This window comes from Ambystoma mexicanum, chromosome 1q, assembly GCF_040938575.1.
Source record: "Ambystoma mexicanum isolate Mex_15411 chromosome 1q, UKY_AmexF1_1, whole genome shotgun sequence".
In the NCBI taxonomy this organism is placed as follows: Eukaryota; Metazoa; Chordata; class Amphibia; order Caudata; family Ambystomatidae; genus Ambystoma; species Ambystoma mexicanum.
The window spans coordinates 1,354,257,850-1,354,271,778 of record NC_090922.1 but is presented as its reverse complement, the minus strand read 5'-3'; the positions used below and the strand labels follow the sequence as shown (position 1 = coordinate 1,354,271,778).

Here is a 13,929-nt window from a genome sequence, read left to right as displayed (position 1 = left end):
CTTCAGTCGCAATACTAAGACTAGATTAAGCTCAAACTATAGTTAAGGGTACAATAGGTACCACATTGTGCCTTCCATAGATACCAGGTGTTTTCAGTACACATTTCAGAGTCCTTGAAATTCTTCAGGCACCCGGCACGAACCGGTCGACAAATGATACTGTAGAAGGCAAATCTGTTCTCACACCAACTTTAGGCAGGTGCAATTTTTGGTGAGACAAAGGAGGAACACAAAAATAGTGGATAAATAGGACAGATACTTGAATTTGAATTATAAAAAAGACAAAGTAAGAAGTGCCTTTTCTCCCATGATGTGGAAAACAAAAATGTTCTATCAGTTTTCTGAAAGTCTTTTTACCTGCTCATAGAACTATCAGCGGAACCAATCTGTTGGCAGGATACCAGGCATAGACCAGTTTCTAATAAAAATTAAATATTCACATCGTGCACACTCAAATATTCTAGAAAACGTTTCCTAAAATAGACTGGTACTGAGATTCTCCCTCCACAGAAGTAATTACAAATAAATATCTTGCATATATGTCACACAAAATCTTACATCCTACTATATAAGCAGAAAGTACCAATGAAAAGAAAAATCATACACTTTTGCTTAAAATACTGATATAAATCTCGTTGGCGGAGGATGTCCCATTTATTTATTTTTCTGTCTTTTATAAAACAGATGGCCAAGTAAGGATACAACAGAAATAAAAGGTGTATGAGACTGCTGGCTCAGCAATATGTTTCACATGGTCTGTACAGCGCTCTCCCGTCAAAGTAGAGACAACAATGTCCAAGATCTCTTGGTGAAGCGGGGCATCTGAAAGGGAATAGACTACTTAACATCACTCAATGCTCAATTCAACAGTGCATTAATTGTAACAAAAGCCAGATGTGGTAAGTGAGCATCGGTCGTAATGCACCATGGATTAGCAGAACGTTACTTTCCACTCATTTAAATGAGATTGAAGGCATACGATTTTCAAACTTATGTAGCTTTGTTTATATTTTATTTCTTCCCCAAGACTCTCCAAAAGGGCAGAACATGGGAACCTTTTGAGTTGATTTCCAGAAAATGGTGGCCTTGACTGAAGTCTTTCTTCTTGTGAAGCTGTGCGTCTGGCTCGTCTAAGGTTTGTAAGTCCTACATTCATGTTCAGGCTATTCCTTTGCTTCAAGGAACAGGGTTTCCTGAGGGTACAGGTTTAAGTCCATCAACGATTTATTAGGATCGAATTGAGATACCTGAAAAACAAATCAGTGTAAACATTGTTAGAAACATATGGCTCAAATTTGACAAAATAATGTATTGTTAGTGTTTTTACATGGCAGGAGGTTCAAATTCTGACCAGCGAAATGGTGCTGTGAAAGGGGAACCAAACTTGAGATTTCCGGAACCAAAAAGACATGTACTGACTGCAATCCATTGACTTAATCCGGTTTAGGATTTTAAATGAGCTTTTTGTTAATTATGCTCCAAACATACCGGGCCTCATTACAAGTCCGGCGGTAAGCCGCTGGTGCTGTTGCCGCTAGACTGAACCACTGTTTCCGCTGCCTCATATCCCAGTGCCACCAGGACATAAGTCCCGGCACCCAGGGATATCATACAGTCAAATGTTATTCCCCATTCCCATGGAGCCAAATGGGACTCCATGGGAGTGTGGACACGGAAGCACCAGCACCGTTGCCAACGGTGCCAGTGCTTCCTTTCCCCTTGAAGACCGTAACTGCAAAGGTCACGCAGCATGAAGCTAAGAAGCTTTCCCCTTTGTAAGTTGGTCCCCGGTGGCAAGTGAGCACCGGGGTGGCCCAAGAGAAAGGAGCGTTCCTTAAAGCAGAGAGAAGCAGTCTGCCAGGCTGAGTGCTGCAAAGGAACCAGCTGCCAAGCTGAGCAGAGGAACTGGAGACAGTGGAGCGAGCGTACGCGATAGCTATTGAGTTCACCAGCAGAGCGTGACCCGGAACGCTCCATAATCGCCCAATGGTCAGGTCTCATTATTTTGAATACCGAGCAAAAGAAAGGAAGTGGCGAAAGAATAATTATCCCACATCCCGCCCCCCCCCCTGCCCCCCGAGGGGAGAGGGTGCTGATCCCTACACCCAGGGACAGCAGCCACATGTTTTCAGCTTTAATGGAGGCGCTGCCCCTCTCCAGGCATTTGACGAGGGGCGGCAGCAGCAGCAAAAGGCAGAAAAGGTGAGGCTACTGGAAGCCAAGGCATTTTTTCCTAAAGCCTGAAGCTCCTGCGAACGAGCGGGAGCTTCAGGCTTTACAAAAAAAAGCCCTTGGCTTCCACCAGCCTCACCTTTTCTTCTATAATGGTGGAACCGGCCCACTGGCATCTCTTGATTAAAGGGATATATCACAGGTGTCAGTGCCACCATTATAGAGAAAATGCATTCTTTTCTGAAGCCTGAAGCTCTGGTACATGAGAGAGAGCTTCAGGCTTTAGATAAAAAGCCTGGTCTCTAAGCCACCCATTTTGCTGAGGCTGCTGGGCTCTGCCCCGTCTCACTTAAAGCCCTGGCTACATGGGCTACTCCACGCATTGGCCGAAGTCAGTAGGCACAGATATGTCCAGAACTGCTTGAAACCGCATGACTATCCAATTTCAATTTCTGCAAAATGCACTGATGTCAAAGATTTCATAGGACAGATGTCTGCCCCGGGGTTTTTTTGCAGATGCAGAGGGGAATGTCGGGACTTTTTTCTTGCTCCTGCTTATTTGAGGACATCATTTATACATTGCCTGGTTCATCTACACTAGGTGCGAGGTGCGGCAAATCAGTAATTAAAATCAAATAAAACACTCAATTGTTCAGTTTCTCAATGGAGAAAAGGGCTAATTGAGCAATCCTGTTAAAGGCTGTGCTTTTCGTTAACTCTTTAAACAGCACTTCGGCTGCGTAATGGCAATAAGCTGGGACCTGCATAATTCTCAGCACAACGCATACACATGAGAAAAGCAATTGTCTTTTTCTCTGTTCAGATGAAGCCTGTATCTAATTGGACATAGTCCTCTTTCAATTCCCAGAACTCCTGCATTACAAAAGCTTGAGAAAAGGCATAACCCCCCCTCCTCTCCACCCCCGATGGGGGAAAGAGTAGTTGCTTTAATGAACATTCACCCTCCAGACTGTAACCAGATGGAAACATCCAGTCCACTTGTGTAATTAATGATACAACATACTAATCAAAACTCTTGGGCCTGGAAGTGAAGGTTAGCTCGAGGACTATGACGAAAGATGGCCTTTTGGCAATTGCGTCTGCACTTCAGAGAATTGATGACAACGTTAGGGAGCAGCAGCATCCAGCCCATGTAGTGACGGGGCGTGGCTGTTTCCGCCATGATTTCAACATGCCTTCTGTTTCCAAGCTCGTCAGGGGACATCAGAGTTTGCAAATGTTTACACCATTACCCAATTAACCAACAATACGGCTGCTGCATCTGTCAACAAACAAGAATGCTGCCGCTTTGTTTGAGCTCCCAGGCATGTTTTGTTCATATGGCTGATCAGAATGGCTAATTAGAATGCTGTAATCTTCTGCACCCATCTCTGCTTGTGATGTGTGGCTTGTTTTCCACAAAAGACACAACGCCTATTAGTGCATACACCTCTGATCTAAAGAAATGCTCTAATTGAAGTGCGAATAATGAAAGGGAACTTGGAAATTGCAGGCTAGGATGTAAAATGAGGAGGTATACACCACATAACCCCCCTCCCCCCCAATCAGCTGAAACAAAGAAACCGCAGCACGTGCCTTCCTCACCCAGATACTAACCATGTAGTCAAACGTACTCATGCATGCAAGTCGCTTACAGAGTATTGGACAGTCGCAGTTAAGCAACAATCATTAACTCCGAAACAATTTCATTAGTAAAAGCGCTCTATAAAACCTGGGCAAATTAAGGTTGTTTAAAAGCAAATTCGACAAAAGACGGCAGAAAATGAGATTTCGTTGCAAAAAAGGAATTCGGAACAGTTTAAAAGAACCTTCCAAAACATACTCGCAAAACAACTAGGTTTGATTTGCAGTTTTTAACCTGGCAACATTGATATATATATATATATATATATATATAGATATAAAGATTTGTGGTGTGAGAATAAAGAGGCGAGTATTTTCAAAGACTTGAGAAGTAATAATGGAATGAATAAGTTACTTTGTTTCAGTTTAGTATTCAATTTCCTAAAAGATGATTACTAATTTTGCTGACAAAAAGCTTTCTTGCAATTGGACAGAGATAGGTCCGTGACAATTGTTTTACAAATATTGCCCCTCTCAGATAGTGATAGTGTTGGGGGCGTCTTTACTGTAATGTTATCCATATCAATGAAGGAGCTTTATAAAATGAGTACACACATTCCCAAACAGTGTGTTCTGTGCACTTGAAGGTCACATACGCACTGCATTAGAAGTAGATACTATGCGTCAATTAAAGTAGACTAAACACTATTGCATGTGTTATGATTTGTTTACAGCCTTATTTAAATCCACGAGATAGAAAGTTATTGTATACAATGGTAATGTTTATGGTACAAAGTTTTGGATCCTGAAATTAAAGCTGTTGAGACTGGGGTGCAATGCCGGATGGTGGGCTCATCCTGTATTTGGGTTGGACACTGACTGTCAGCAATCATATCATATATATATATATACACACACATACACCAACTACATATCCTCCTCTACCTCTCAGAATCCTGAAGTAAAGGCTCTGCATCACTGCTACCATCACAGGGATTTGTGGTGGTCCTATGTGACCAATTTGAAATGATTCCAATCTTCTTTATGCCAGACATCTCACGAAAGAGGCACAGGGCCTTCTTTTAGCAATGCTCTCCTGCAGGCGTCTGCACTGTTCCCTTGCCGCCAATATGGGGTACACCCCTGAAACACCCATTGAATCGCCCCCTCTCACAGCTCGTTGTACACATTCCCAGCACTGTCGCCCACTGCTCCAGTTGGCAGGTTCCTCTTTCACAGTCTCCCCATTTTAACTTCTTACACACCATTTCCGCTTCACCCATGCAAGTCCCTTCCTTTCAGGCACGGTGAGAGATTTTCGTCTTTGATCCCCCGTAAAAAGCTTCTTTTGTCTGTACACTGTGCACTCTTGTGGGTATGTTTTTCTTCCACAGAACAGTCAACTTTGCGTTTAGCAAGCTAATACTCCACCAAGGACATCCAACACCCTTTTCATTTGGGATTATTAACTAACTCAATGTTTGTTGTTAATTGCAAAAGGACCATTATGGCTATGTCTATGGAGAAATACTTTCTTGCATTACCAAGTGCCTCCGGGCTTACCCCTCCTCTAAGGCATTAATGGAAGGCAAAGTAACATGCTTAAAGAGGGCAGAACCATGATTTTAACAATTAGGAATTTCAAAAGAGCAACACAATTTTAAACCCTGAACGGGTCAATATGAGAACATTTGCAGAGAATTTAAAGAAAGTTCAGAATAATTCCAACAGAGGGAGTTTTATTGGTTGCAGGTTTAAGCCAGCAGATTATGAAAGAGTGAAGAAAGGTGTGCCTCCCGGGAACGATGGTTCTAAGTTTTCTGATCCCGTAAGAATAAGAGGTATTTGGAAGGTTTGTTAGAATTGGAGATAGTATAGTTTGGAATATGGATAGATTAAGTAAATGGAGATGGAATGAGAAACATATGAAGTTGAGTGGAAGAAGGAAGAAAGATACTTGGATGGAAGAAGATCTGGGAGAGTTGGTGGGAGAAGTGAATGTTGATTGAAGGTTTAATAGTGTGACTGATGCAAGAAACCTAAGTGAGAGGTGTGAAAATGTTAATGTTTGTAATATGGGTTGTAGCTTACGCAGAGCACCTGTGTGGACCACAGACTATGTTATGAAATAATATGTCACACCATGTTTGTTTTGCATTTGTATTGCATAGAATCTTCATTGTAGTGATTCTTACGCAGAGCACCTGCGTGGACCAAAGAGCATGTTATGAAAAAATAAGTCACACCATGTTGTTCTTTATTTATATTGCCTAGATTGTTTATTGTAGGGACTCTTCTCCAGCATGGGGTCTGGCATGAATTCACATGCTCATGAATATTCCCCGTCGTCAGACTGGGAATCCTTGGTAAAGAAAAATTCAGTTTCAGTTTCGTTTCTGAACTGTCTTTCTACTAATAACCAATCACTGGTCTCTGGGTCATACTGCCCTCAGCCAATAACTGCCCTCTGCCTAAGCCCCTCCTCTGACAGCCATCTTCAGATTTTTACCGCACGTTCAAGTGCTGGGAGTCCTCGTGCTATAGCTCTCGAGCCTCTACTGCGTATTGCGTTTTTTCAGAGAGTTTTCTTTATTTTCTTGGGTCAATTGAGCCTCAAGCTCCACCGATTCATCATCCGATTAACAGGGACCCGTTTTCGGAAGCTTCTACACCCCTCAAGGGCAAATTTTCGTCGAACTTCACTTCTTGGAAGATTCCGGAAGATTCTTAAGGCCTAACCCGTGTGGACATGGCCAAAGACACGGGAGACTTGACGCCTCTGTTTAGGATCTACCTAGGATGGGGACTGGAAGATGGGCACTCCCTGTGCCTTTACTGCCTACACTCAGACGAATCGCATGTGGAGGAGGCCTGTGCGTCCTGCAAGGACATGTCCACCCGCACCATGAAGGTCCGTTGCAAGCGGGTCGCTGAGTGGAGACAAAGAACCCAGTGGCAGGTGAGCCCCAGCAACATACTTCTCCCAAGAGGAAATCTTAGCGGTCTTCTAAGACCTTTGAGGGCACTCCGGTGACGGGGGCCCAACAGAAGGCAAAGCACTGCGAGTCCGCAGGCACCGGGAGTGCCGTTGGTGCGGGCTCCTCAGCAGCGAGGCTGGGCGCAGCTTTGCCGATGCCATCAACCTCGAGCCAGCGCTCTGGCTCAGCGAAGAAAAGAAAGCTTCGGGAGAAGGCCTGATCGTCTCCGACGGAGAAAGCCAAGGGGGAGCGAGGTGCTGACACTCCCCCCAAGGTGAAGGCCTCAGACGTGCCTAAGGTCTTGAAGGCCCAGGTTCACCAGGCCAAATCGTCTCTTGAGGGAGTCATGACATCCCTGGTGAAGGCCGCGGATGCGCGTTCCCAGGAGACATCCACCAAGACGAGAGTTTCCCTGCCCGCCCGTAGGGAATCGTCATTCGTGCCCATTGAGAAGACTCCCGTGAAGATGCCGTTCATCTTCCTGAGACAGTCGCCCCTGGCCGAGAAAAAGGGGGGGGGCACAGCGGTCCAGCTAGACTCAGATCTCTTCTGAGGAGGAGCTTTCAGGCCTGACAGTGCCTGAGAAGAAGGGCATCAAGGCCGAGCCCTAAGGAAAGGACCCTGACTAGGCGGATGGGGAGAGCGATGAGGGAACCGACGAGGAACGGCAGGTTGGCCAGGAACCGGACCCCACGCCATTCCCGTCACAACCGCCTCCACTACCAACGGACAGGTCAGAGGAAATCCTGAAAGCTCTGTACATCCTGTGCACGGAGATACAGACAAGGCTGCCCACGCCGATGGCTGATCCGGCGCCTGGACCGTCAGAGGATCCACCGGCTAAGAGGAGACAAGTCCATCCTCCTCCACTGTACCACACCTCCCCTCCATCCCCTCCGCCGAGGGACGAGACGGAGCCGGGTACGGACGACGACAACAACGATGGAACAGATCTCCCGTCGCTGGTACACAGGGCTTCTCCCCCCGATGAGATTGGATCCTTCCACGTCATGATCTCTAGGGCCTCGGAGCTGTTTCAGCTCAACCCCAAGGAAAAGAAGGAGGGTTTCCTTTATCAGCGACGAGAAGCCAAGAGGAAGACCATGCTCTCGGTCCAACTGTTGGACGACATCTGGGACAAAGGACTGTCCCCTCCTGAAGAACCCATCCTCGACACTGGCGAAAAGAGACCAGTACGAGAAGAACCTGGCAACTATGATACAGATTCCTTGACCCTCAATAACCTCTAAAACACCATCCAAGCCTGGATGGCAGACAATGGACTATGCCTTAACTCCGACAAGACCAAACTCCTCTTGGTAGGTTCCCCCGACAACTTAAAAAATGTAGACTACCAATTCAGTCACTTCTGCATTGATTCCATCAAAATACCTGTCTCAGACGCAGTCAAAACTCTTGGAGTCTATTTGGATTCCAACCTATACATGGACAGGTAAATCAATGCAATAGCCTCCTCTCCCACATATCATGCTAAACTAATCAACGCAGGTAGGCCCTTTTTCTCGATACCTCCACTAAAAACCTGGAAAGACTCCAAGGTAAACAGAATAGTGCTCTCTGTGCAGGCCAAGGCATTGCTAAGAGAGAACACATCTCTGAAGCCAGGAAACTATCTCACTGGCTCCCAATAAAGGAAAGAATCATCGTCAAAACCCTTACACTGACCCACAACCCTTACACTGGCCCATAAGTGCATTCGCCTCACTGCTCCTGATTACCTTTCACAAAGGATCCACCCAGTCTCCTCCAAAAGACCAACCAGATCACCCTATACCAACAAGCTCTGTGTCCCCCCTAGTAAAAAGGGCCAGAGCAGGAGGATCCAGCTTCCCGTACCTCGCACTGGAATGCCCTCCCTCCCACACTCCGAGGTGAGGCTTCCCTCATCTCTTTCCGTAAAGCTATGAAAACCATCCTCTTCACATAAGGCAGGCCCACTCCAACTGACGCTCCTCAATACTAACTTCTGATCCACTGCATAAGCGGTACTGATGGAATTATGTACCGATTTGTAGTTTTTCTACTGATCTGTAATGCACCCTACTACTGCTACCACTTCTGTAGACCTGTAACTAAGCGTGTGCAAGTAACAGCGCCTCAATGCCCTTGGGCTGTTTGCGCGCTATATAAATGTAGTAAATAAATAAATTTAATATCGGGTTCCGGACACTGCACCGATGTGCCTCAGAGCGCAACCGTCCCCAGACTCAGTGGTCTCTGCGGCTGCCAGGAAGAAATCTGCAGGGTCGGCGGCATTGAATTCCACTTCCCCTCCGGAGTACGAGGGAAAGAAGCTGGACGCCATGGGACGCCGGGTCATCTCATCGGCGGCGACGACCATTAGGGCGGCCAACGCTATCACTATTGTGGCCCGATACGATAGGGAGCAGTCAACAAGAGGGCGGAGGCCCTTGAAATCCTACAAGAAGGCGAGGTGGCTTCGGACCATGCCATCACGGTGGCCACGGACATCGCCGACACTGGGTTCCACCAGATGGGCAACAGCGTTTGCCTTCGCACGCATGGTTGGCTCAGGGCCACCAACTTCCGTCAGGACGTACAGGCGTGGGTATTGGACATGCCCTTCGACGGGGACAACTTGTTCAGCAAGGCGGTGTACGAGTCACTGCAGGCCATGAAGGCAGACACAGACGGTCCGTGCCTTGGGCACACTCCAACAACGATGGCCGTCCTTTCGGTCCTCCTGAGGCAAGTCACAGGGTGCCTCCAAAGGATTCGGTGGCAGCTCTTTTTCGTACCGTCAAGTGGCCCGTTCTTCGTCCCAGAAGGCCTACAGAGGCAGCAGCAAGACCGGAGGAAATCATCGTCATCGCCAAGGGGCCCAAGGTGGTACGGCCTCGGCAAAGCAGGACTGAACCGGCCGTGACATTGGGCCCCCACCCAAGCACCCCGGTGGGAGGCTGGCTGGCAAACTTAGTCGGCTTGTGGAAGCCCATCTCCACCGACCATTGGGTGCTAGATGCCCTCGCCCATGGACACACCCTGGAGTTCCAAAGGAAGTGTCCCCGCTTTCCACCTGTGGCCAGGAAAGAAAACCACATTCCACAACTGCTTCTAGAGGTACGAGCGATGTTGAAAAAGGGCACGTTAGAACTCGTCCCAAAGAGGCTCCAGTGCTCCAGAATGTACTCGCGGTACATCCTCGTCCGAAAGAAGACCGGCAGTTGACAACCCATTCTAGATCTCTGCCGCCTCAACAAATGCATCAAATCCCAGAGGTTCAGCATGGTCACCCTTCAGCACATGCTGGGATAGCTGGAGGAAGGAGACTTCCTGCCATCGCTGGACTTGGAGGATGCTTACTTTCACATCCCCATACACAAGGGGCATCTAAAGTTTCTGCGCTTCTTGTTCCAAGGGCAGTACTATCAATTCAAGGCCCTTCCCTTCGGTTTGAAGTCAGCCCCAAGGGTCTTCACCAAGTGCCTGGCACCGGCGGCAGCGCTGCAGGGGATCCACATCTACCCCTATCTGGACGATTGGCTCATCCGAGTGAAGTCAAGGGAACTCGCAGTCGAGCACACAGCAATGACTGTCCGCCTGCTCACGGAACTGGGGTTCTCGATAAACTATGCAAAGTCCTGCTAGGAACACTCGCAGGATGCTCGGTTCCTGAGAGCCAGAAACAACACGGTGGCGTGCCTAGCTTCACCGTCGGAGGACAGGATAAAAACCATCCTGGGCAAGGTGCAACGGCTGCTGACCATGGAAGTTGCAAAGGTGAGGTCCATCAAGTCCCTGCTCGGCATGATGATGTCATGCATCTACCTCGTGCTGTGCATGCTGCGGATGCGGCTACTGCAGGTGTCAAAATCGCCCTCAACAAGACCCATGCTGGAGAACAACAGTTATAGGTAAGTAATTTGTTCCTTCTCCAGTATGTGGTCTGGCATGGTTTCACATGCTCATGAATAAAGAATACATAGCAGTACACACATGCACAACCACGGGATTATAGGCAAGTAACTTGTTGCTTTTACAGTAGTTGTTGGTTTTCACAGTTTCACCATATTCTGTTTTGCATTTTTGTTATGCTTTGTTGTGGGGAAGGGGGTGTGTTGTGGTAGCTTAGGTATTGGAATTAGTGGGTGGAACGTAGGGGAGGTTCTGTGAGTGACGGTTGAAGGGATTGCCACGGGATGTGAAGGAAGGAGCTGCGACTACCGATGGTAAACAAATAAAGAGACATCTATTATACCAACGTGGTTATGGTAGATCCTGGATGCCCCTTATGAGCCTTTTCCATTAAATCTTTCCTCAAATCCCCTCTTATTACCACCTAACCTTCGAAAGAACATTCCTCACTGATTTCCCAAAATGTTCTACACTTTTAATCCAATTCACTCTTGGCCAGCCAACCCTTAACAGTGAATTCCTTTACTTTACTAAGTACCTCATCTGTCTGTAAACGCCCCAGCCACTCACTCCTAAACAAAACATTGTGTACAACTGCTACAACCTCTTCCTTTTGATCTTCCTCTTTGACTTCTCTATTCTCAACTGGCAACCCTGAACGAAAATCTGCTACTCTATTGTTCACACCTAGAACATACCTGACAGTGAAGTCATAACCGTGTAACCTTACACCGAGTCTCGCTAACCTTGGTGTGGCCTTCCACAAACCCTTCACTGTCAACAATTCCACCAAAGGTTTGTGATACATACACAAAGTTAATTTACTTCCACAAACCGATTTACAAAAATAATGAATGTCCCGTTCACAGGCCAATAGCTCTCTCACTCAATCACAGAATATCTTCCTTCCACTTCCATCACAGCTCTTGAGGCATAACAAATTACTTTCTCTTGTTTACCCCATAGAGAAAACGAGAGATGGATTAACCCCATTCACCTTCCTAATTGTGTGCAGAACAGTTTCACTGTCTTTCCATCAGAACATACATTTACAATATGCAGCATGCTTGTTTTGCATTTGGCCACATTTATTACTAAAAACATGTAATGGCTGGGTTTACAGAAATGAGAAATGTTTATTCATAATAACTTTCATACAGAATCCCATATACATTTTCTCATCAACCTGGAGAATTCTCATACACTTAAACTATCTGGACGTGAGAGTGCATGCCATCATGGACTGCGCTGCCCCACCCCCACCTCCCCAGGTCCCGGGAACAGTCCTGGGACACCTCATGGTGGCGAGTCTTAGCCAGGCCAACCCTAGACCCAGTCCCCTGGCTTTTGCGTACATATAGGCTTAGCAGCAAGCAATGAGCGCTCCCCTGACAACTTGACTCTGCATGTAATGAGTGCAAACACACCCCAAGGAGCAAAATCATCTCCCTAAATTTCATAACTATTCCAGAGTGGAGCCTCCAATATTTCAGACAACCACCACCATAGTGCCCATAAGCATAGAGGTTATGGGCACTCCTCAAACACACCCCAAACATGACTCTTACTAGACTGACTTGTCAAAAAGCACCACCATAATGCTGACAGACTCTACGATATACACACTCCACCCATTTCTCACTGACCACCCATTATCAGGAATCCCTTATCCTAACTGCTGCCACTTCGCCCACACAGCACTGCGACTGCATACCCTTCAGTGCCTGATACCCCCATACTACTCCTGTTGGGCCATAGAACACCCACGGAACACCTGAGACTGCCTGCTGACTGGGTGCTCAATTTTGTTTAACACCCCGCCGTAATGTGTCCGCCAAACTCTCATCATGTGTACCGGCTACTGATAATCTCCCTTCTCAAACCACTAAACATCTGCCAGGATGCTGGAATCCACAGCATAAGATACTCCAATTCCCCTTCTCACAAGGCCACTCTGATACGCTTGTGGGACACCAGCAACAGAATGTCAGCTGGGCGCTCAATTTGCTTTACTGCCCCCATGTACTACAGACCAGCACAGCACTATCCGGTCAGTCCATCATTGTGGACCTGTGCCCTCGCTACTGAGAATCCATTCTTCAACCACTGTCAGCCTCTCCACATCCTAGAGGCAACTGTGCGGCCCCTATGTAAGGGCCCAGGAGACACCTTGGACAGCATGTCAGATGGGCACTCTGCGTGCTGTCCCTCAGCCCGTCTCCATATCCTGCTGGCCAACCGGCCTCCTCTTACAATCTCTCGGTGATCAGAAGAACTGGCTACCTGGAGAGACCCCTAGCCAACTGTAATCTGCTCTTCTGTATACCTGTACTCGTGCACTCGGACTATGTAGGAACTATGCCAGCGTTTGGTCCCTGTGCCCTCGACACTGGGGCCTCTGCCTTATAAAGCCCACTGTGTCTTCTCCATGCCTTTCAGTTATTTGTCCAGCAAGAAACCTACACCGCTTATTACCCCGTATCAATGTGGTGTGGCCAAAAGGAAATCAACCACTCCAACCTCCACCCATCAGACCATACCCCTTTCTTGAAGCCAACACCAATTACACACCATTCCTTTTGCACGGAGTCCCATGCTGAAATCTGTGGACACCCGTGAAAGTATGCCAACAGGGTAGTCCCACACACTCTGCTTTCCCATCTGGAGGCTTCTCATCTGACCTTATTGACACTTGGCCATGTTAACTGATCTATCATAGAGCCCATTTTGCAACCAACCTGAGCTCACCCTGACCTACAGTACCGCCAAACCACTCCATGAGGTACCAATGCAACCTCAATCTGATGCAATATACAACCCCCCTCCCCCTTAGAAATTATGCGTCAGACAAAAAGGAATGCCCACCATCCCTACTATCCCATGTGTCCAACTCACAGGCCCTAGTAACAACCCTCATAGCCTACCCTGCTGCTGCCACACAAGCTATAACATCACCCAACACTATTTCAATCATGCTTCTTGCAGAATCCCCAACTACTCCACTGCAAACCCTAGGATACATCTCAACTCACAATCCCTCCACCAGGAGAGGCCAAAAAACCACACTTTTAATAATGGAAAAAACACATTACATTGTTATTCTCAACCTGCAATCTCCCCACAAATCCATCTAAGGTCTTCTGTTCTCCTCGGTGCACCATGCTGAGCAGTTATGGCAGTTATTGATATTACTCCTGCCTGTCACAATACTCCCCTCCCACCCCCGGTGAGCCAACAATCCAGGCCTTCTTCCTGACCTGTAAATAGCCGATCCGGATGCTCCCAAACTCCCCATAGC

General features: G+C 47.3%; 1 protein-coding gene across 1 annotated transcript in view; it reads right to left on the bottom strand.

The window, feature by feature from the left end:
* Positions 1 to 649: 649 nt before the first annotated feature.
* FAF1 (Fas associated factor 1) overlaps positions 650 to 13,929 on the bottom strand; it is a 2,829,503-nt gene continuing 2,816,223 nt past the window's right edge. The window contains exon 19 of the mRNA XM_069642220.1: positions 650 to 1,247. Within this exon, the coding sequence (XP_069498321.1) occupies positions 1,164 to 1,247 (84 nt within the window). The 3' untranslated portion in view covers positions 650 to 1,163. The remainder of the gene's footprint in view (positions 1,248 to 13,929) is intronic.